This window comes from Salvelinus alpinus, chromosome 25 (genome assembly GCF_045679555.1).
Source record: "Salvelinus alpinus chromosome 25, SLU_Salpinus.1, whole genome shotgun sequence".
Taxonomy (NCBI): domain Eukaryota; kingdom Metazoa; phylum Chordata; class Actinopteri; order Salmoniformes; family Salmonidae; genus Salvelinus; species Salvelinus alpinus.
In genome coordinates, this window is record NC_092110.1 from 42,750,444 (window position 1) to 42,776,010 (window position 25,567).

The following is a 25,567-nucleotide window of genomic DNA, read 5'->3' on the forward strand; positions in this document are numbered from 1 at the left end:
CAACGAGTTGCTGCATGCAAATAACTTCCATACGCTACTTCCGAGGGAGGGGTTTGATGTGTTATGACCAGGATCTGTCTCTCTCTCTCTCTCTCCCTCTCTCTACTCTCCCTGTTTCTCTCACCCTCCCCTCCCCCCTCCTCTCCTCCCCCTGTCTCCCCTCCGCCCCTCCCCTCCCCCTTCATCCCCTCCCCCTCATCTCCCTGTCTCCCCTCCACCCCTCCCCTCCCCCTTCATCCCCTCCCCCTCCTCTCCTCTCCCTGTCTCCCCTCCGCCCCCCCTCCTCTCCTCTCCCTGTCTCTCCTCTCCTTTCCTCTCCAAAGATGTCCCAAAGTTGTTGTCAGAGGAAGAGGAAGCTAGGCGGATTGCAGAGATGGCGAAACCAGTGCTGGGGGAACACTCCAAAATGGAGGTCATCATCGAGGAGTCCTATGAGTTCAAGGTACGGGACAATAGACACACACACACACACACACTCCACACACACACACACTCCACACACACACACTCCACACACAAGCACACACACACACACACTCCACACACACACACACTCCACACACACACACTCCACACACAAGCACACACACACACACACTCCACACACACACACACACACACACACTCCACACACACACACACTCCACACACACACACACACACACACACACAAACACACCCACGAACACACACACACTCCACACACACACACACTGCACACAGCGAAACACTCTACCCATCATGTTAGGTTGAAGTGTGTTTTAATTCAGTTGATGTCACTGCCACCAGGTGGTGAATCATGTAAACTGCATGTCTTCATTCGGATAACGACCTCCTCTGAGTCTTCATGTTCAAGTCTCTTCATTAGACTGTGTTTGTGACTGAGCATGTGTCCCAAAAGGCACCCTATTCCTTATTATTTTATTATTATTACTTATATTTTGGCTCTGGCCAAAAGTACTGCACTATATAGGGAATAGGGTGCCAGTTCTGGTTAAAAGTAGTGCACTATATAGGGAATAGGGTGCCAGCTCTGGCCAAAAGTAGTGCACTATATAGGGAATAGGGTGCCAGCTCTGGTTAAAAGTAGCGCACTATATAGGGAATAGGGTGCCAGCTCTGGTTAAAAGTAGTGCACTATATAGGGAATAGGGTGCCAGCTCTGGTTAAAAGTAGTGCACTATATAGGGAATAGGGTGCCAGCTCTGGTTAAAAGTAATGTACTATATAGGGAATAGGGTGCCAGCTCTGGCCAAAAGTAGTGCACTATATAGGGAAAAAGTGTGTCACCTCAAGTTGAGAGAGCTAACACTGCAAATAGCACTGCCGCTGCGGTTGAGATGGGATGGGCTGAGGAAAGCTGAGGGTTGGGATGTGGAATTGGAGACAAGTGGGAGTGGAGTTGCTGGGATAGAATGACGGTCAAAAGATAAAAGTGAAAATAAAACATAATTAAAAAGTATGTTTGAATGACACTGAGGGGCAGTGTTGTCACAGCTAATGCCTGTTTGCCTGAGGCTGATGCCGTGCAGATGTTTGTGCACACGCATATACACACACTCTCATTCAAATGGAGGCTCCCGAGTGGCGCAGCGGTCTAAGGCACTGCATTTCAGTGCTAGAGGCGTCACTACAGACCTTGGTTCGATTTCAGGCTGTATCACAACCAGCCGTGAATTGGGAGTCCCATAGAGCGGTGCACAATTGGCCCAGCGTCGTTCGTGTTTGGCCGGCGTCGTCCGTCATTATACATACGAATTTGTTCTTGCTCTTGCCTAGTTTAAATAAAGGTGAAACAAAATGAAAATAAAACAAATGCACACACATGAACATACAAACACACATGTAAATAGTGCTATGCATGAACTCAAACATATTCAGTTGGACTTGCTGTTATGATTTTTGTTTTTTGTTGTTTCTGTTTTTTCCTTCATTTTTCTCTTTTTTCTTTTTTGGTAATTTTGTTGCTTGTTGGTGCATTTGAGGGAGTTCTTGGGTGAGGAGATTATTTATCATTTTTTTCTGGGGGGGGGCTTTTGGGGGGTGTCTCGGATAGTTGAGGGGCAGCTCTTGGGGAACTGTGGGGGGATCTTGGAGGGCTGGTGTGCTGATGGTTGGGAGCTTGGGCCTGTGGCTGATAAGTCGCTAGTTCGGGTTCCCGTTTTTGACCTTGTGGGAGATCTGTCGACGTGCCCTTCAGCAGGGCGTTGACCCTGGTTGTTTCTGTGTGTCGCTCTGAAATGGGAGTCTGTCAGAGGACTTATGTGATGTAGTTGTTGAGCGGCTTCACTGCAAGTAGGTTGTATGTTTTATATATTCAAATATTTAAAATTTAAAATTATTCAAAAAAATTATTTGGGACATTGAGTCTGAGTGTCTTCTCTTTCTGTGTTTCTAACAGAATACTCTGTAGTAGATCAGAGCTGTGTGCTGTAAAACCTTGGTAGAGCAGGATGGGTGAAGTAGGCCTTGTGGTGCTGGAACACCATGGTAGAGCAGGATGGGTGAAGTAGGCCTTGTGGTGCTGGAACACCTTGGTAGAGCAGGATGGGTGAAGTAGGCCTTGTGGTGCTGGAACACCTTGGTAGAGCAGGATGGGTGAAGTAGGCCTTGTGGTGCTGGAACACCTTGGTAGAGCAGGATGGGTGAAGTAGGCCTTGTGGTGCTGGAACACCTTGGTAGAGCAGGATGGGTGAAGTAGGCCTTGTGGTGCTGTAAAACCTTGGTAGAGCAGGTTGGGTGAAGTAGGCCTTGTGGTGCTGTAAAACCTTGGTAGAGCAGGATGGGTGAAGTAGGCCTTGTGGTGCCCTGCTCATATGAATTTTCAGCTTCAGACTTGCCTACTCACTTAAAACATCGTTTTTTTTGTGTGTGTGTTTAAAACTCTGTCTTTCTATGTTGTGTGTTTCCCTCAGAACACGGTGGACAAGCTGATCAAGAAGACGAACCTGGCTCTGGTGGTGGGCACCAACTCCTGGAGACAACAGTTCATGGAGGCCATCACAGTCAGCGCAGGTAAACACCAGCTCCCATCACAGTCAGTGCAGGTAAACACCAGCTCCCATCACAGTCAGTACAGGTAAACACCAGCTCCCATCACAGTCAGCGCAGGTAAACACCAGCTCCCATCACAGTCAGTGCAGGTAAACACCAGCTCCCATCACAGTCAGCGCAGGTAAACACCAGCTCCCATCACAGTCAGTGCAGGTAAACACCAGCTCCCATCACAGTCAGCGCAGGTAAACACCACCTCCCATCACAGTCAGTGCAGGTAAACACCAGCTCCCATCACAGTCAGCGCAGGTAAACACCAGCTCCCATCACAGTCAGAGCAGGTAAACACCAGCTCCCATCACAGTCAGTGCAGGTAAACACCAGCTCCCATCACAGTCAGAGCAGGTAAACACCAGCTCCCATCACAGTCAGTGCAGGTAAACACCAGCTCCCATCACAGTCAGCACAGGTAAACACCAACTCCCATCACAGTCAGTGCAGGAAAACACCAGCTCCCATCACAGTCATTGCAGGTAAACACCAGCTCCCATCACAGTCAGCACAGGTAAACACCAACTCCCATCACAGTCAGTGCAGGTAAACACCAGCTCTCATCACAATCAGTACAGGTAAACACCAGCTCCCATCACAGTCAGCGCAGGTAAACACCAGCTCCCATCACAGTCAGCGCAGGTAAACACCAGCTCCCATCACAGTCAGCGCAGGTAAACACCAGCTCCCATCACAGTCAGTGCAGGTAAACACCAGCCCCCATCACAGTCAGCGCAGGTAAACACCAGCTCCCATCACAGTCAGAGCAGGTAAACACCAGCTCCCATCACAGTCAGTGCAGGTAAACACCAACTCCCATCACAGTCAGTGCAGGTAAACACCAGCTCCCATCACAGTCAGTGCAGGTAAACACCAGCTCCCATCACAGTCAGCGCAGGTAAACACCAGCTCCCATCACAGTCAGCACAGGTAAACACCAACTCCCATCACAGTCAGCGCAGGTAAACACCAACTCCCATCACAGTCAGTACAGGTAAACACCAGCTCCCATCACAGTCAGCACAGGTAAACACCAACTCCCATCACAGTCAGTACAGGTAAACACCAACTCCCATCACAGTCAGAGCAGGTAAACACCAGCTCCCATCACAATCAGTGCAGGTAAACACCAGCTCCCATCACAGTCAGTGCAGGTAAACACCAGCTCCCATCACAGTCAGCGCAGGTAAACACCAGCTCCCATCACAGTCAGTGCAGGTAAACACCAGCTCCCATCACAATCAGTGCAGGTAAACACCAGCTCCCATCACAGTCAGCGCAGGTAAACACCAGCTCCCATCACAGTCAGTACAGGTAAACACCAGCTCCCATCACAGTCAGTGCAGGTAAACACCAGCTCCCATCACAGTCAGCGCAGGTAAACACCAGCTCCCATCACAGTCAGTGCAGGTAAACACCAGCTCCCATCACAGTCAGTGCAGGTAAACACCAGCTCCCATCACAGTCAGCGCAGGTAAACACCAGCTCCCATCACAGTCAGCGCAGGTAAACACCAGCTCCCATCACAGTCAGCGCAGGTAAACACCAGCTCCCATCACAGGCAGTACAGGTAAACACCAGCTCCCATCACAGTCAGTGCAGGTAAACACCAGCTCCCATCACAGTCAGCGCAGGTAAACACCAGCTCCCATCACAGTCAGTACAGGTAAACACCAGCTCCCATCACAGTCAGCACAGGTAAACACCAGCTCCCATCACAGTCAGCACAGGTAAACACCAGCTCCCATCACAGTCAGCACAGGTAAACACCAGCTCCCATCACAGTCAGCGCAGGTAAACACCAGCTCCCATCACAGTCAGCGCAGGTAAACACCAGGTCCCATCACAGTCAGTACAGGTAAACACCAGCTCCCATCACAGTCAGCGCAGGTAAACACCAGCTCCCATCACAGTCAGCGCAGGTAAACACCAGCTCCCATCACAGTCAACGCAGGTAAACACCAGCTCCCATCACAATCAGTGCAGGTAAACACCAGCTCCCATCACAGTCAGCGCAGGTAAACACCAGCTCCCATCACAGTCAGTACAGGTAAACACCAGCTCCCATCACAGTCAGTGCAGGTAAACACCAGCTCCCATCACAGTCAGCGCAGGTAAACACCAGCTCCCATCACAGTCAGTGCAGGTAAACACCAGCTCCCATCACAGTCAGTGCAGGTAAACACCAGCTCCCATCACAGTCAGCGCAGGTAAACACCAGCTCCCATCACAGTCAGCGCAGGTAAACACCAGGCTCCCATCACAGTCAGCGCAGGTAAACACCAGCTCCCATCACAGTCAGTGCAGGTAAACACCAGCTCCCATCACAGTCAGTGCAGGTAAACACCAGCTCCCATCACAGTCAGCGCAGGTAAACACCAGCTCCCATCACAGTCAGTACAGGTAAACACCAGCTCCCATCACAGTCACCACAGGTAAACACCAGCTCCCATCACAGTCAGCGCAGGTAAACACCAGCTCCCATCACAGTCAGCGCAGGTAAACACCAGGTCCCATCACAGTCAGCGCAGGTAAACACCAGCTCCCATCACAGTCAGCGCAGGTAAACACCAGCTCCCATCACAGTCAGCACAGGTAAACACCAGCCCCCATCACAGTCAGCGCAGGTAAACACCAGCTCCAATCACAGTCAGTGCAGGTAAACACCAACTCCCATCACAGTCAGTGCAGGTAAACACCAGCTCCCATCACAGTCAGTGCAGGTAAACACCAGCTCCCATCACAGTCAGCGCAGGTAAACACCAGCTCCCATCACAGTCAGCACAGGTAAACACCAACTCCCATCACAGTCAGCGCAGGTAAACACCAACTCCCATCACAGTCAGTACAGGTAAACACCAGCTCCCATCACAGTCAGCACAGGTAAACACCAACTCCCATCACAGTCAGTACAGGTAAACACCAACTCCCATCACAGTCAGAGCAGGTAAACACCAGCTCCCATCACAATCAGTGCAGGTAAACACCAGCTCCCATCACAGTCAGTGCAGGTAAACACCAGCTCCCATCACAGTCAGCGCAGGTAAACACCAGCTCCCATCACAGTCAGTGCAGGTAAACACCAGCTCCCATCACAGTCAGTGCAGGTAAACACCAGCTCCCATCACAGTCAGCGCAGGTAAACACCAGCTCCCATCACAGTCAGCGCAGGTAAACACCAGCTCCCATCACAGTCAGCGCAGGTAAACACCAGCTCCCATCACAGTCAGCGCAGGTAAACACCAGCTCCCATCACAGGCAGTACAGGTAAACACCAGCTCCCATCACAGTCAGTGCAGGTAAACACCAGCTCCCATCACAGTCAGCGCAGGTAAACACCAGCTCCCATCACAGTCAGTACAGGTAAACACCAGCTCCCATCACAGTCAGCACAGGTAAACACCAGCTCCCATCACAGTCAGCACAGGTAAACACCAGCTCCCATCACAGTCAGCACAGGTAAACACCAGCTCCCATCACAGTCAGCGCAGGTAAACACCAGCTCCCATCACAGTCAGCGCAGGTAAACACCAGCTCCCATCACAGTCAGCGCAGGTAAACACCAGGTCCCATCACAGTCAGTACAGGTAAACACCAGCTCCCATCACAGTCAGCGCAGGTAAACACCAGCTCCCATCACAGTCAGCGCAGGTAAACACCAGCTCCCATCACAGTCAGCGCAGGTAAACACCAGCTCCCATCACAGTCAGCGCAGGTAAACACCAGCTCCCATCACAGTCAACGCAGGTAAACACCAGCTCCCATCACAATCAGTGCAGGTAAACACCAGCTCCCATCACAGTCAGTGCAGGTAAACACCAGCTCCCATCACAGTCAGTGCAGGTAAACACCAGCTCCCATCACAGTCAGCGCAGGTAAACACCAGCTCCCATCACAGTCAGCACAGGTAAACACCAACTCCCATCACAGTCAGCGCAGGTAAACACCAGCTCCCATCACAGTCAGTACAGGTAAACACCAGCTCCCATCACAGTCAGCACAGGTAAACACCAACTCCCATCACAGTCAGTACAGGTAAACACCAACTCCCATCACAGTCAGAGCAGGTAAACACCAGCTCCCATCACAATCAGTGCAGGTAAACACCAGCTCCCATCACAGTCAGTGCAGGTAAACACCAGCTCCCATCACAGTCAGCGCAGGTAAACACCAGCTCCCATCACAGTCAGTGCAGGTAAACACCAGCTCCCATCACAGTCAGTGCAGGTAAACACCAGCTCCCATCACAGTCAGCGCAGGTAAACACCAGCTCCCATCACAGTCAGCGCAGGTAAACACCAGCTCCCATCACAGTCAGCGCAGGTAAACACCAGCTCCCATCACAGTCAGCGCAGGTAAACACCAGCTCCCATCACAGGCAGTACAGGTAAACACCAGCTCCCATCACAGTCAGTGCAGGTAAACACCAGCTCCCATCACAGTCAGCGCAGGTAAACACCAGCTCCCATCACAGTCAGTACAGGTAAACACCAGCTCCCATCACAGTCAGCACAGGTAAACACCAGCTCCCATCACAGTCAGCACAGGTAAACACCAGCTCCCATCACAGTCAGCACAGGTAAACACCAGCTCCCATCACAGTCAGCGCAGGTAAACACCAGCTCCCATCACAGTCAGCGCAGGTAAACACCAGCTCCCATCACAGTCAGCGCAGGTAAACACCAGGTCCCATCACAGTCAGTACAGGTAAACACCAGCTCCCATCACAGTCAGCGCAGGTAAACACCAGCTCCCATCACAGTCAGCGCAGGTAAACACCAGCTCCCATCACAGTCAGCGCAGGTAAACACCAGCTCCCATCACAGTCAGCGCAGGTAAACACCAGCTCCCATCACAGTCAACGCAGGTAAACACCAGCTCCCATCACAATCAGTGCAGGTAAACACCAGCTCCCATCACAGTCAGCGCAGGTAAACACCAGCTCCCATCACAGTCAGTACAGGTAAACACCAGCTCCCATCACAGTCAGTGCAGGTAAACACCAGCTCCCATCACAGTCAGCGCAGGTAAACACCAGCTCCCATCACAGTCAGTGCAGGTAAACACCAGCTCCCATCACAGTCAGTGCAGGTAAACACCAGCTCCCATCACAGTCAGCGCAGGTAAACACCAGCTCCCATCACAGTCAGCGCAGGTAAACACCAGGCTCCCATCACAGTCAGCGCAGGTAAACACCAGCTCCCATCACAGTCAGTACAGGTAAACACCAGCTCCCATCACAGTCAGTGCAGGTAAACACCAGCTCCCATCACAGTCAGCGCAGGTAAACACCAGCTCCCATCACAGTCAGCGCAGGTAAACACCAGGTCCCATCACAGTCAGCGCAGGTAAACACCAGCTCCCATCACAGTCAGCGCAGGTAAACACCAGCTCCCATCACAGTCAGCACAGGTAAACACCAGCCCCCATCACAGTCAGCGCAGGTAAACACCAGCTCCAATCACAGTCAGTGCAGGTAAACACCAACTCCCATCACAGTCAGTGCAGGTAAACACCAGCTCCCATCACAGTCAGTGCAGGTAAACACCAGCTCCCATCACAGTCAGCGCAGGTAAACACCAGCTCCCATCACAGTCAGCACAGGTAAACACCAACTCCCATCACAGTCAGCGCAGGTAAACACCAACTCCCATCACAGTCAGTACAGGTAAACACCAGCTCCCATCACAGTCAGCACAGGTAAACACCAACTCCCATCACAGTCAGTACAGGTAAACACCAACTCCCATCACAGTCAGAGCAGGTAAACACCAGCTCCCATCACAATCAGTGCAGGTAAACACCAGCTCCCATCACAGTCAGTGCAGGTAAACACCAGCTCCCATCACAGTCAGCGCAGGTAAACACCAGCTCCCATCACAGTCAGTGCAGGTAAACACCAGCTCCCATCACAGTCAGTGCAGGTAAACACCAGCTCCCATCACAGTCAGCGCAGGTAAACACCAGCTCCCATCACAGTCAGCGCAGGTAAACACCAGCTCCCATCACAGTCAGCGCAGGTAAACACCAGCTCCCATCACAGTCAGCGCAGGTAAACACCAGCTCCCATCACAGGCAGTACAGGTAAACACCAGCTCCCATCACAGTCAGTGCAGGTAAACACCAGCTCCCATCACAGTCAGCGCAGGTAAACACCAGCTCCCATCACAGTCAGTACAGGTAAACACCAGCTCCCATCACAGTCAGCACAGGTAAACACCAGCTCCCATCACAGTCAGCACAGGTAAACACCAGCTCCCATCACAGTCAGCACAGGTAAACACCAGCTCCCATCACAGTCAGCGCAGGTAAACACCAGCTCCCATCACAGTCAGCGCAGGTAAACACCAGCTCCCATCACAGTCAGCGCAGGTAAACACCAGGTCCCATCACAGTCAGTACAGGTAAACACCAGCTCCCATCACAGTCAGCGCAGGTAAACACCAGCTCCCATCACAGTCAGCGCAGGTAAACACCAGCTCCCATCACAGTCAGCGCAGGTAAACACCAGCTCCCATCACAGTCAACGCAGGTAAACACCAGCTCCCATCACAATCAGTGCAGGTAAACACCAGCTCCCATCACAGTCAGCGCAGGTAAACACCAGCTCCCATCACAGTCAGTACAGGTAAACACCAGCTCCCATCACAGTCAGTGCAGGTAAACACCAGCTCCCATCACAGTCAGCGCAGGTAAACACCAGCTCCCATCACAGTCAGTGCAGGTAAACACCAGCTCCCATCACAGTCAGTGCAGGTAAACACCAGCTCCCATCACAGTCAGCGCAGGTAAACACCAGCTCCCATCACAGTCAGCGCAGGTAAACACCAGGCTCCCATCACAGTCAGCGCAGGTAAACACCAGCTCCCATCACAGTCAGTACAGGTAAACACCAGCTCCCATCACAGTCAGTGCAGGTAAACACCAGCTCCCATCACAGTCAGCGCAGGTAAACACCAGCTCCCATCACAGTCAGTACAGGTAAACACCAGCTCCCATCACAGTCACCACAGGTAAACACCAGCTCCCATCACAGTCAGCACAGGTAAACACCAGCTCCCATCACAGTCAGTACAGGTAAACACCAGCTCCCATCACAGTCAGCGCAGGTAAACACCAGCTCCCATCACAGTCAGCGCAGGTAAACACCAGCTCCCATCACAGTCAGCGCAGGTAAACACCAGGTCCCATCACAGTCAGCGCAGGTAAACACCAGCTCCCATCACAGTCAGCGCAGGTAAACACCAGCTCCCATCACAGTCAGCACAGGTAAACACCAGCCCCCATCACAGTCAGCGCAGGTAAACACCAGCTCCAATCACAGTCAGTGCAGGTAAACACCAGCTCCCATCACAGTCAGTACAGGTAAACACCAGCTCCCATCACAGTCAGTACAGGTAAACACCAGCTCCCATCACAGTCAGTACAGGTAAACACCAGCTCCCATCACAGTCAGTGCAGGTAAACACCAGCTCCCATCACAGTCAGTGCAGGTAAACACCAGCTCCCATCACAGTCAGTACAGCTAAACACCAGCTCCCATCACAGTCAGCGCAGGTAAACACCAGCTCCCATCACAGTCAGTACAGGTAAACACCAACTCCCATCACAGTCAGAGCAGGTAAACACCAGCTCCCATCACAATCAGTGCAGGTAAACACCAGCTCCCATCACAGTCAGTACAGCTAAACACCAGCTCCCATCACAGTCAGTGCAGGTAAACACCAGCTCCCATCACAGTCAGTGCAGGTAAACACCAGCTCCCATCACAGTCAGCGCAGGTAAACACCAGCTCCCATCACAGTCAGCGCAGGTAAACACCAGCTCCCATCACAGTCAGCGCAGGTAAACACCAGCTCCCATCACAGGCAGTACAGGTAAACACCAGCTCCCATCACAGTCAGTGCAGGTAAACACCAGCTCCCATCACAGTCAGCGCAGGTAAACACCAGCTCCCATCACAGTCAGTACAGGTAAACACCAGCTCCCATCACAGTCAGCACAGGTAAACACCAGCTCCCATCACAGTCAGCACAGGTAAACACCAGCTCCCATCACAGTCAGCACAGGTAAACACCAGCTCCCATCACAGTCAGCGCAGGTAAACACCAGCTCCCATCACAGTCAGCGCAGGTAAACACCAGGTCCCATCACAGTCAGTACAGGTAAACACCAGCTCCCATCACAGTCAGCGCAGGTAAACACCAGCTCCCATCACAGTCAGCGCAGGTAAACACCAGCTCCCATCACAGTCAACGCAGGTAAACACCAGCTCCCATCACAATCAGTGCAGGTAAACACCAGCTCCCATCACAGTCAGCGCAGGTAAACACCAGCTCCCATCACAGTCAGTACAGGTAAACACCAGCTCCCATCACAGTCAGTGCAGGTAAACACCAGCTCCCATCACAGTCAGCGCAGGTAAACACCAGCTCCCATCACAGTCAGTGCAGGTAAACACCAGCTCCCATCACAGTCAGTGCAGGTAAACACCAGCTCCCATCACAGTCAGCGCAGGTAAACACCAGCTCCCATCACAGTCAGCGCAGGTAAACACCAGGCTCCCATCACAGTCAGCGCAGGTAAACACCAGCTCCCATCACAGTCAGTGCAGGTAAACACCAGCTCCCATCACAGTCAGTGCAGGTAAACACCAGCTCCCATCGCAGTCAGCGCAGGTAAACACCAGCTCCCATCACAGTCAGTACAGGTAAACACCAGCTCCCATCACAGTCACCACAGGTAAACACCAGCTCCCATCACAGTCAGCGCAGGTAAACACCAGCTCCCATCACAGTCAGCGCAGGTAAACACCAGGTCCCATCACAGTCAGCGCAGGTAAACACCAGCTCCCATCACAGTCAGCGCAGGTAAACACCAGCTCCCATCACAGTCAGCACAGGTAAACACCAGCCCCCATCACAGTCAGCGCAGGTAAACACCAGCTCCAATCACAGTCAGTGCAGGTAAACACCAACTCCCATCACAGTCAGTGCAGGTAAACACCAGCTCCCATCACAGTCAGTGCAGGTAAACACCAGCTCCCATCACAGTCAGCGCAGGTAAACACCAGCTCCCATCACAGTCAGCACAGGTAAACACCAACTCCCATCACAGTCAGCGCAGGTAAACACCAACTCCCATCACAGTCAGTACAGGTAAACACCAGCTCCCATCACAGTCAGCACAGGTAAACACCAACTCCCATCACAGTCAGTACAGGTAAACACCAACTCCCATCACAGTCAGAGCAGGTAAACACCAGCTCCCATCACAATCAGCGCAGGTAAACACCAGCTCCCATCACAGTCAGTGCAGGTAAACACCAGCTCCCATCACAGTCAGCGCAGGTAAACACCAGCTCCCATCACAGTCAGTGCAGGTAAACACCAGCTCCCATCACAGTCAGTGCAGGTAAACACCAGCTCCCATCACAGTCAGCGCAGGTAAACACCAGCTCCCATCACAGTCAGCGCAGGTAAACACCAGCTCCCATCACAGTCAGCGCAGGTAAACACCAGCTCCCATCACAGTCAGCGCAGGTAAACACCAGCTCCCATCACAGGCAGTACAGGTAAACACCAGCTCCCATCACAGTCAGTGCAGGTAAACACCAGCTCCCATCACAGTCAGCGCAGGTAAACACCAGCTCCCATCACAGTCAGTACAGGTAAACACCAGCTCCCATCACAGTCAGCACAGGTAAACACCAGCTCCCATCACAGTCAGCACAGGTAAACACCAGCTCCCATCACAGTCAGCACAGGTAAACACCAGCTCCCATCACAGTCAGCGCAGGTAAACACCAGCTCCCATCACAGTCAGCGCAGGTAAACACCAGCTCCCATCACAGTCAGCGCAGGTAAACACCAGGTCCCATCACAGTCAGTACAGGTAAACACCAGCTCCCATCACAGTCAGCGCAGGTAAACACCAGCTCCCATCACAGTCAGCGCAGGTAAACACCAGCTCCCATCACAGTCAGCGCAGGTAAACACCAGCTCCCATCACAGTCAACGCAGGTAAACACCAGCTCCCATCACAATCAGTGCAGGTAAACACCAGCTCCCATCACAGTCAGCGCAGGTAAACACCAGCTCCCATCACAGTCAGTACAGGTAAACACCAGCTCCCATCACAGTCAGTGCAGGTAAACACCAGCTCCCATCACAGTCAGCGCAGGTAAACACCAGCTCCCATCACAGTCAGTGCAGGTAAACACCAGCTCCCATCACAGTCAGTGCAGGTAAACACCAGCTCCCATCACAGTCAGCGCAGGTAAACACCAGCTCCCATCACAGTCAGCGCAGGTAAACACCAGGCTCCCATCACAGTCAGCGCAGGTAAACACCAGCTCCCATCACAGTCAGTACAGGTAAACACCAGCTCCCATCACAGTCAGTGCAGGTAAACACCAGCTCCCATCACAGTCAGCGCAGGTAAACACCAGCTCCCATCACAGTCAGTACAGGTAAACACCAGCTCCCATCACAGTCACCACAGGTAAACACCAGCTCCCATCACAGTCAGCGCAGGTAAACACCAGCTCCAATCACAGTCAGTGCAGGTAAACACCAGCTCCCATCACAGTCAGTACAGGTAAACACCAGCTCCCATCACAGTCAGTACAGGTAAACACCAGCTCCCATCACAGTCAGTACAGGTAAACACCAGCTCCCATCACAGTCAGTGCAGGTAAACACCAGCTCCCATCACAGTCAGTGCAGGTAAACACCAGCTCCCATCACAGTCAGTACAGTTAAACACCAGCTCCCATCACAGTCAGCGCAGGTAAACACCAGCTCCCATCACAGTCAGTACAGGTAAACACCAGCTCCCATCACAGTCAGTACAGGTAAACACCAGCTCCCATCACAGTCAGTGCAGGTAAACACCAGCTCCCATCACAGTCAGTGCAGGTAAACACCAGCTCCCATCACAGGCAGTACAGGTAAACACCAGCTCCCATCACAGTCAGTGCAGGTAAACACCAGCTCCCATCACAGTCAGCGCAGGTAAACACCAGCTCCCATCACAGTCAGTACAGGTAAACACCAGCTCCCATCACAGTCAGCGCAGGTAAACACCAGCTCCCATCACAGTCAGTGCAGGTAAACACCAGCTCCCATCACAGTCAGTACAGGTAAACACCAGCTCCCATCACAGTCAGCGCAGGTAAACACCAGCTCCCATCACAGTCAGTGCAGGTAAACACCAGCTCCCATCACAGTCAGTACAGGTAAACACCAGCTCCCATCACAGTCAGAGCAGGTAAACACCAGCTCCCATCACAGTCAGTACAGGTAAACACCAGCTCCCATCACAGTCAGCACAGGTAAACACCAGCCCCCATCACAGTCAGCGCAGGTAAACACCAGCTCCAATCACAGTCAGTGCAGGTAAACACCAGCTCCCATCACAGTCAGTACAGGTAAACACCAGCTCCCATCACAGTCAGTACAGGTAAACACCAGCTCCCATCACAGTCAGTACAGGTAAACACCAGCTCCCATCACAGTCAGTGCAGGTAAACACCAGCTCCCATCACAGTCAGTGCAGGTAAACACCAGCTCCCATCACAGTCAGTACAGCTAAACACCAGCTCCCATCACAGTCAGCGCAGGTAAACACCAGCTCCCATCACAGTCAGTACAGGTAAACACCAGCTCCCATCACAGTCAGTACAGGTAAACACCAGCTCCCATCACAGTCAGTGCAGGTAAACACCAGCTCCCATCACAGTCAGTGCAGGTAAACACCAGCTCCCATCACAGGCAGTACAGGTAAACACCAGCTCCCATCACAGTCAGTGCAGGTAAACACCAGCTCCCATCACAGTCAGCGCAGGTAAACACCAGCTCCCATCACAGTCAGTACAGGTAAACACCAGCTCCCATCACAGTCAGCGCAGGTAAACACCAGCTCCCATCACAGTCAGTGCAGGTAAACACCAGCTCCCATCACAGTCAGTGCAGGTAAACACCAGCTCCCATCACAGTCAGTGCAGGTAAACACCAGCTCCCATCACAGTCAGTACAGGTAAACACCAGCTCCCATCACAGTCAGCGCAGGTAAACACCAGCTCCCATCACAGTCAGTGCAGGTAAACACCAGCTCCCATCACAGTCAGTACAGGTAAACACCAGCTCCCATCACAGTCAGAGCAGGTAAACACCAGCTCCCATCACAGTCAGTACAGGTAAACACCAGCTCCCATCACAGTCAGTAGAGGTAAACACCAGCTCCCATCACAGTCAGCGCAGGTAAACACCAGCTCCCATCACAGTCAGTGCAGGTAAACACCAGCTCCCATCACAGTCAGTGCAGGTAAACACCAGCTGCCATCACAGTCCGTGCAGGTAAACACCAGCTCCCATCACAGTCAGTGCAGGTAAACACCAGCTCCCATCACAGTCAGTGCAGGTAAACACCAGCTCCCATCACAGTCAGTGCAGGTAAACACCAGCTCCCATCACAGTCAGTACAGGTAAACACCAGCTCCCATCACAGTCAGTGCAGGTAAACACCAGCTCCCATCACAGTCAGTGCAGGTAAACACCAGCTCCCATCACAGTCAGTGCAGGTAAACACCAGCTCCCATCACAGTCAGTGCAGGTAAACACCAGCTCCCATCACAGTCAGCACAGGTAAACACCAGCTCCCATCACAGTCAGCGCAGGTAAACACCAGCTCCCATCACAGTCAGCGCAGGTAAACACCAGCTCCCATCACAGTCAGCGCAGGTAAACACCAGGTCCCATCACAGTCAGCGCAGGTAAACACCAGCTCCCATCACAGTCAGCGCAGGTAAACACCAGCTCCCATCACAGTCAGCGCAGGTAAACACCAGCCCCCATCACAGTCAGCGCAGGTAAACACCAGCTCCAATCACAGTCAGTGCAGGTAAACACCAGCTCCCATCACAGTCAGTACAGGTAAACACCAGCTCCCATCACAGTCAGTACAGGTAAACACCAGCTCCCATCACAGTCAGTACAGGTAAACACCAGCTCCCATCACAGTCAGTGCAGGTAAACACCAGCTCCCATCACAGTCAGTACAGGTAAACACCAGCTCCCATCACAGTCAGTACAGGTAAACACCAGCTCCCATCACAGTCAGTACAGGTAAACACCAGCTCCCATCACAGTCAGTGCAGGTAAACACCAGCTCCCATCACAGTCAGTGCAGGTAAACACCAGCTCCCATCACAGTCAGTACAGGTAAACACCAGCTCCCATCACAGTCAGCGCAGGTAAACACCAGCTCCCATCACAGTCAGTGCAGGTAAACACCAGCTCCCATCACAGTCAGTACAGGTAAACACCAGCTCCCATCACAGTCAGTGCAGGTAAACACCAGCTCCCATCACAGTCAGTGCAGGTAAACACCAGCTCCCATCACAGTCAGTGCAGGTAAACACCAGCTCCCATCACAGTCAGCGCAGGTAAACACCAGCTCCCATCACAGTCAGCGCAGGTAAACACCAGCTCCCATCACAGTCAGCGCAGGTAAACACCAGCTCCCATCACAGTCAGTACAGGTAAACACCAGCTCCCATCACAGTCAGCGCAGGTAAACACCAGGTCCCATCACAGTCAGCGCAGGTAAACACCAGCTCCTGCACCGCCCATGCCACACTCTAGGGGGCGCCATTTAGTGGTCAGATAATTCAAAGGAAGATGGTAAAATACTAGCCTGGTTAACAGAACTGTTTTGCTAACATTCCAATATTTGCCACGCGTCATGAAACGGTCTGGAATGTTAGCACAAACAGGGATCAGGCTAGGTAAATACAATACAGTGACCAAAAAAAACGTGGATCTTTGATCGTTAATCGTTGATCGTCCAGTCATAATAGTTAGATTTTACATATCAGAAACTATTACCTGTGTTGTTTTTTGTTTAGCTTTACGTTTAGCTTCATAAAGAGACAGACAGGTTGGATATGTTTCCTGTATACGGCCATCTTCCCACTCACAGCAAACATTGTTGTTTTGTCCCCTTGTCAAAGTCTGAGTGACATTGAGTCTGACTATAGGATCTTTGTTGTGTGAAGAGCTACCAATCAGCCCTGTAGACGGTCCTAGACAGACTGTCTGAAACCATGTGACCCATTTCTGCTGTAGGCAGAGCTCCTCCAGCTTCTACGGAGCAACATGAAGTGATACTCTGGCTGTTTCTCAATGCTTCTTTCCTCGCCCTCCTTCTCAAAACACATTGGAGGAAAACATCTCATTTGGAGAAGGAGGCGAGGAAAGAGGATATGAGGAATCAAATCAAGGAAAGATTCATTGAGAAAGACGCCCAGTTTCTTCCCTCAGCTGTAGTGTAGTGTAGTGTACTGTACACACACACACACACACACACACACACACACACACACACACACACACACACACACACACACACACACACACACACACACACACACACACACACACACACACACACACACACACACACACACACACACACACACACACAATACTCTCTACATCTCTGTAACTTCTCCACACAGTAAACATCTGGAAGGCCCTCACTCTGTTCATTCATCTGGAAGGCCCTCACTCTGTTCATTAATCTGGAAGGCCCTCACTCTGTTCATTCATCTGGAAGGCCCTCACTCTGTTCATTCATCTGGAAGGCCCTCACTCTGTTCATTCATCTGGAAGGCCCTCACTCTGTTCATTCATCTGGAAGGCCCTCACTCTGTTCATTCATCTGGAAGGCCCTCACTCTGTTCATTTATCTGGAAGGCCCTCACTCTGTTCATTCATCTGGAAGGCCCTCACTCTGTTCATTCATCTGGAAGGCCCTCACTCTGTTCATTCATCTGGAAGGCCCTCACTCTGTTCATTCATCTGGAAGGCCCTCACTCTGTTCATTCATCTGGAAGGCCCTCACTCTGTTCATTCATCTGGAAGGCCTTCACTCTGTTCATTCATCTGGAAGGCCCTCACTCTGTTCATTAATCTGGAAGGCCCTCACTCTGTTCATTCATCTGGAAGGCCCTCACTCTGTTCATTCATCTGGAAGGCCCTCACTCTGTTCATTCATCTGGAAGGCCCTCACTCTGCTCAGTAAACTGGAAGGCCCCCTGCCCAGCTACCCTGCCTACATAGACCTAGGCCAGTCTAATCTCCTGCCTAGCCCCCTGCCCAGCTACCCTGCCTATATAGACCTAGGCCTGTCTAATCTCCTGCCTAGCCCCCTGCCCAGCTACCCTGCCTACATAGACCTAGGCCTGTCTAATCTCCTGCCTAGCCCCCTGCCCAGCTACCCTGCCTATATAGACCTAGGCCTGTCTAATCTCCTGCCTAGCCCCCTGCCCAGCTACCCTGCCTACATAGACCTAGGCCTGTCTAATCTCCTGCCTAGCCCCCTGCCCAGCTACCCTGCCTACATAGACCTAGGCCTGTCTAATCTCCTGCCTAGCCCCCTGCCCAGCTACCCTGCCTACATAGACCTAGGCCTGTCTAATCTCCTGCCTATTCCCCTGCCCAGCTACCCTGCCTACATAGACCTAGGCCTGTCTAATCTCCTGCCTAGCCCCCTGCCCAGCTACCCTGCCTACATAGACCTAGGCCTGTCTAATCTCCTGCCTAGCCCCCTGCCCAGCTACCCTGCCTACATAGACCTAGGCCAGTCTAATCTCCTGCCTAGCCCCCTGCCCAGCTACCCTGCCTACATAGACCTAGGCCTGTCTAATCTCCTGCCTAGCCCCCTGCCCAGCTACCCTGCCTACATAGACCTAGGCCTGTCTAATCTCCTGCCTATTCCCCTGCCCAGCTACCCTGCCTACATAGACCTAGGCCTGTCTAATCTCCTGCCTAGCCCCCTGCCCAGCTACCCTGCCTGCTCATGGAGGCCTCAGTTTGTCTGCGGGGAGCTGGGCCAGTGCCTGTCAGGCTACACACGTTCCTACCGCTGTAGAAGGAAGTCCCCTAATTGCCTGTCAGGCCTCACAACTTCTGCTGAGGTTCCCTAATGCCCTACTGAGGGCCCCTAATGCCCTACTGAGGGCCCCTAATGGCCTACTGAGGGCCCCTAATGGTCTACTGAGGACCCCTAATGGTCTACTGAGGACCCCTAATGGTCTACTGAGGGCCCTTAATGGTCTACCGAGGGCCCCTAATGGTCTACTGAGGGACCCTAATGGCCTACTGAGGGCCCCTAATGGCCTACCGAGGGCCCCTAATGCCCTACTGAGGGCCCCTAATGGCCTACTGAGGGCCCCTAATGGTCTACCGAGGGCCCCTAATGGTCTACTGAGGGACCCTAATGCCCTACTGAGGGCCCCTAATGCCCTACTGAGGGCCCCTAATGGCCTACTGAGGGCCCCTAATGGTCTACTGAGGACCCCTAATGGTCTACTGAGGGCCCTTAATGGTCTACCGAGGGCCCCTAATGGTCTACTGAGGGACCCTAATGGCCTACTGAGGGCCCCTAATGGCCTACCGAGGGCCCCTAATGCCCTACTGAGGGCCCCTAATGGCCTACTGAGGGCCCCTAATGGTCTACCGAGGGCCCCTAATGGTCTACTGAGGGCCCCTAATGGTCTACTGAGGGCCCCTAATGGCCTACTGAGGGCCCCTAATGGCCTACTGAGGGCCCCTAATGGCCTACTGAGGGCCCCTAATGGCCTACTGAGGGCCCCTAATGGCCTACTGAGGGCCCCTAATGGCCTACCGAGGGCCCCTAATGCCCTACTGAGGGCCCCTAATGGCCTACTGAGGGCCCCTAATGGTCTACCGAGGGCCCCTAATGGTCTACTGAGGGACCCTAATGGCCTACTGAGGGCCCCTAATGGCCTACTGAGGGCCCCTAATGGTCTACCGAGGGCCCCTAATGGTCTACTGAGGGACCCTAATGGCCTACTGAGGGCCCCTAATGGCCTACTGAGGGCCCCTAATGGCCTACTGAGGGCCCCTAATGGCCTACTGAGGGCCCCTAATGGCCTACTGAGGGCCCCTAATGGCCTGCTGGGGGCCCCTAATGACCTTGTGAATGTATAGAGTTGGACTGTACAAGGTTTTAGCTTTGTTACATATAACAAGATCACTTAATTGAGATGTTCAGTAGTAGTGTGTGTGTTGTCATCATTCCTCTTGCTGTCCCATCCTAATAGTTCAGTGTGAGGGTATGTGAGTCTTCTTAGAGTGGATTAAACACACTGGGAAACAGGATGTCACTATGAAATACAACCATGTGCTCTTATGAAATATTACTCAATGTATCATATAGTAAGTTAAAATGATTGTCTTCCTTCCCCTTGATGTCGTCCCTTCTTGCTCTATTCATCTACTCTATCACTCTACCAACTATTGTTTCAACTCTTCCTCTACTCTTCCTCTTCATCCCTCCTCCCTCCATCTCTCCTCTTCTCTGCTCCTCCCTCCCTCATCTCTCCTCTCCTCTCCTCTGCTCCTCCATCTCTCCTCTTCTCTGCTCCTCCCTCATCTCTCCTCTCCTCTTCTCTGCTCCTCCCTCCCTCATCTCTCCTCTCCTCTTCTCTGCTCCTCCCTCCCTCATCTCTCCTCTCCTCTGCTCCTCCCTCCTTCATTCTTCCTCTCCTCTGCTCCTCCCTCCATCTCTCCTCTCCTCTGCTCCTCCCTCATCTCTCCTCTCCTCTGCTCCTCCCTCCCTCCATCTATCCGCTCCTCTCTTCCACTACTCCCTCCCCCTCCTCCCTCCATTCTCCTCTCCCCCCTCCTCCCTCCCTTGTCCCCAGGAGACGAGGATGAGGAAGACTCCGGTGAAGAGCGTCTCCCGTCTTGTTTTGACTACGTCATGCACTTCCTCACCGTCTTCTGGAAGGTCAGTTGAGTTGGTCCTCTGTAGTTCAGATGGTAGCGCATGGTTCTTGTGACGCCAAGGGTCGTGGGTTCGATTCCCGTGACCACCCTTATGTAAAATGCGCACATGACTGTAAGTCTCTTTAGATAAAGGCGTCTGCTTAATGGCATATATTGTTATTAGTGCCTTTAGTGCCATTGCTCATAACTATTAATAACTGTGGCTACTGACACATGTTACGATGTGTTATGTAGCTGTTATAAGGGCTTTATGAATGCATTCATAAGGACACCTATAGTAAAGTGTTAAATTATTATTATTCCTATTATTATTAATATTATTATTATTATTATTCATAATCGTATTCATATTATTTGCATGTTAATTAATATTATTAGTATTATTCATATTCATAATATTATTAATACTACTATAATAATATAAATAATAATATAATAGTCATAGTAGTATTAATAATATTATTAATATTATTCAAATTGTTATTCATATTCATATTATTATTTTTCATATTATTATTACTCATATTATTATTAATAATATTATTCATATTATTCTAATTGTTATTCATATTCATATTATTATTAATATTATTCTATTTCATATTATTAGTACTCATATTATTATTAATGGTATTATTCATATTATTACTAATATTATTATTATTATTCATATTATTATTACTCATATTATTATTATTATTAATGGTATTATTAATATTATTATTATTATTCATATTATTAAAATTGTTATTCATATTAGTATTCATATCCATATTATTCATATTATTATTACTCATATTATTATTAGTATTATTAGTATTATTAATGGTATTATTATTATTATTATTAATATTATTATTATTATTCATATTAGGTGCTGTTTGCCTGTGTTCCTCCCACGGACTACCTGAACGGCTGGGCCTGCTTCTTCATCTCCATCATCATCATCGGCATGCTGACCGCAGTGATAGGAGATCTGGCCTCTCACTTCGGCTGCACCACCGGGTTGAAGGACTCCGTCACTGCCGTGGTGTTCGTGGCACTGGGTACGTCTGTCCCTGGTGAGTACACTAATGGATAGCAATATGGGTGTGTGGCCCGTCACTGCCGTGGTGTTCGTGGCGCTGGGTACGTCTGTCCCTGGTGAGTACACTAATGGATAGCAGTATGGGTGTGTGGGTGTATTTTTTATTTTTTATTTTATGTAACCTTCATTTAACCAGGCAAGTTATTTGACCATGCTGGTCATTTATGAACATTTGAACATCTTGGCCATGTTCTGTTATAATCTCCACCCGGCACAGCCAGAAGAGGACTGGCCACCCCTCATAACCTGGTTCCTCTCTAGGTTTCTTCCTAGGTTCCTGCCTTTCTAGGGAGTTTTTCCTAGCCACTGTGCTTCTACACCTGCATTGCTTGCTGTTTGGGGTTTTAGGCTGGGTTTCTGTACAGCACTTTGAGATATCAGCTGATGTAAGAAGGGCTATATAAATACATTTGATTTGAAGTCAGTTAAGAACTAATTCTTATTTACAATGACGGCATACCAAAACGCAAAAGGCATCCTGCGGGATTAAAATAAATAAATAAATACAATATAAATAGGACAAATCACACATCACAACAAGAGACAACACTACATAAAGAGATACCTAAGACAACAACATAGCATGGCAACAACACATGACAACACAGCAAGGCAGCAACACATGACAACACAGCAAGGCAGCAACACATGACAACACAGCATGGTAGCAACACATGACAACACAGCATGGTAGCAACACAACATGACAACAACAACATGGTAGCAACACAACATGGTAGCAGCACAAAACATGGTACAAACATTATTGGGCACAGACAATAGCACAAAGGGCAAGAAGGTAGAGACAACAATACATCACACAAAGCAGCCACAACTGTCAGTAAGAGTGTCCCATGATTGTCTTTCAATGAAGAGATTGAGATGAAACTGTCCAATTTGAGTGTTTGTTGCAGCTCGTTCCAGTCGCTAGCTGCAGCGAACTGAAAAAAGGAGCGACCCAGAGCTTTGGGGACCTTAAACAGAATGTGACTGGCAGAACGGGTGTTGTATGTGGAGGATGAGGGCTGCAGTAGATATCTCAGATAAAGGGAGTGAGGGCTAAGAGGGTTTTATAAATAAGCATCAACCAGTGGGTCTTGCGACGGGTATACAGAGATGACCAGTTTACAGAGGAGTATAGAGTGAAGTGATGTGTCCTATAAGGAGCATTGGTGGCAAATCTGATGTCCGAATGGTAAAGAACATCTAGCCGCTCGAGAGCACCCTTACTTGCCAATCTATAAATTATGTTTCCGCAATCTAGCATGGGTAGATTGGTCATCTGAATCAGGGTTAGTTTGGCAGCTGGGGTGAAAGAGGAGCGATTACGATAGAGGAAACCAAGTCTAGATTTAACCTTAGCCTGCAGATTTGATCTGTGCTGAGAGAAGGATAGTGTACCGTCTAGCCATACTCCCAAGTACTTGTATGAGGTGACTACATCAAGCTCTAAACCCTCAGAGGTAGTAATAACACCTGTGGGGAGAGGGGCATTCTTCTTACCAAACCACATGACCTTTGTTTTGGAGGTGTTCAGAACAAGGTTAAGGGTAGAGAAAGCTTGTTGGACACTGTGGTCGTAGGGGGTGTGGGGGGCGTGGGTGTAAGGAATGTGGGGGGGTGGGGGTAGAAGGTGTGGGTGTAAAGTCATACAACAATTAAAGCGTCTTTCTTTTCACTGCTACCTCATCGTAAAATATAAATCACAAGACACATCATTTTAGTATAATACAAGATCGCGCCAATAGAGATGGCAACTTCGCTTCAAACTGTACAGTATTTTTATTTTTTTTAAATATTATTATTATTTCTGTTAGCCTAGAAAACCTTAAGTGTTAATACGTACAGCCGGGCAGAACTATTGGATATCAGAGAGACGTCAACTTACCAGCACAACCAGCACGACGACCAGGAATTCGACTTTCCCAAAGCGGATCCTTTGTCTGCACCTCCCAGGGCATTTGAACTGATTCCAGAGGCCGACCCAAAACAACGGAGGAGGTGCCGGAGCGGTCTTCTAGTGAGGCTTCAGATGCGCACACACCACCCACCGCTTCCGAGTATATTACTCGTTACTCTCCAGTCCCTAGTTAACAAAGTCAACGAATTCAGGGCAAGTTGCTTTCCGAAGAGATATCCTGGATTGTAACATACTCTGTTTCACAGAGACATGGCTAGCTGGGGACATGCTGTCGGGGTCCGTCGCGCCGACAGGAACAAACATCTCTCTGGTAAAGAAGAAGGGTGGGGATGTATGTTTCATGATTAACAACTCATGGTGTAATTGTAACAACATACAAGAACAAGTCTTTTTGTTCACTTGACCTAGAATGCCTCACAATCAAATGCCGTCTGTATTATCTCCCAAAATAACTCTCCTTGGTTATCGTCACAGCCGCAAGCGGATACCAAGCCAGCCATCAAGGAACTTCACTGGGCTTTATGCAAAATGGAAACCATATATCCTGAGGCTACATTTATTGTATTATTAACAAAGCTAATCTGAGAACAAGGCTACCTAAATTCTATCAGCATATCGATTGCAGTACACCAGCGAGTAACACACTCGACCACTGCTACTCTAACTTCCGCGATGCATACAAGGCCTTCCCCCGCCCTCCTTTTGGCAAATCTGATCATGACTCCATCTTCTTGCTACCCTCCTATAGGCAGAAACTAAAACAGGAAGCGCCTGTGCTTAGGTCTATCCAACGCTGGTCTGACCAATCGGATTCCACGCTTCAAGATTGCTTTGATCACGTGGACTGGGATATGTTCCGGGTAGCCTCAAACAATGACTTTGACATATTCGCTGACTCGGTGAGCGAGTTTATAAGGAAGTGTATAGGAGATGTTGAACCCACTGTGACAATTAAAACCTTCCCTAACCAGAACCCATGGATTGATGGCAGCATTCGCGCAAAACTGAAAGCACGTACCACCGCATTTAATCATGGCAAGGCGACTGGAAACATAACCAAATACAAACAGTGCAGTTATTCCCTCCGTAAGGCAATCAAACAATCAAAGCGTCAGTATAGAGACAATTCTAGTTGCAATTCAAACACGAGGCGTATGTGGCAGGGTTTACAGACAATCACGGATTACAAAAAGAAAACCAGTCACGTCGCAGAAATCGACGTCTTGCTCCCAGACAAATTAAACAACTCCTTTGTGCACTTTGAGGACAATACAGTGCCACTGACACGGCCCGCTACCAAAGCCTGTGGGCTCTCCTTCTTCGTGGCCAACGTAAGTAAAACATTCAAACATGTTAACCCTCGCAAGGCTGTCGGCCCAGATGGCATCCCTAGCCGCGTCCTTGAGCATGCGCAGGCCAGCTGGCTGGTGTGTTTAAAGACATATTCAATCAATCCTTATCCCAGTCTGCTGTCCCCACATGCTTCAAGATGGCCACCATTGTTCCTGTACCCAAGAAAGCTAAGGTAACTGAATTAAATGACTATCGCCCCGTAGCACTCCTGTCATCATGAAGTGCTTTGAGAGACTAGTCAAGGATCATATCACCTCCACCCTACCTGTTACCCTAGACCCACTTCAATTTCCTTACCGCCCCAATAGGTCCACAGATGATGCAATCGCCATCACACTGCGT

The 25,567-nt window shown here is 50.4% G+C and overlaps 1 protein-coding gene across 3 annotated transcripts in view; it reads left to right on the forward strand.

Annotated features, from left to right (window-relative positions):
* The window catches only part of slc8a3 (solute carrier family 8 member 3), a 269,298-nt gene that overhangs the window by 239,201 nt on the left and 4,530 nt on the right, over nucleotides 1-25,567 (forward strand). For 2 of the 3 annotated variants that reach the window (XM_071366854.1, XM_071366855.1), the window contains exons 4-7: nucleotides 324-442; nucleotides 2,916-3,015; nucleotides 20,780-20,865; nucleotides 21,739-21,925. In XM_071366854.1, coding sequence (XP_071222955.1) covers nucleotides 324-442; nucleotides 2,916-3,015; nucleotides 20,780-20,865; nucleotides 21,739-21,925 — 492 coding nt within the window. The remainder of the gene's footprint in view (nucleotides 1-323; nucleotides 443-2,915; nucleotides 3,016-20,779; nucleotides 20,866-21,738; nucleotides 21,926-25,567) is intronic. The other variant, XM_071366857.1, reaches the window with a different exon arrangement.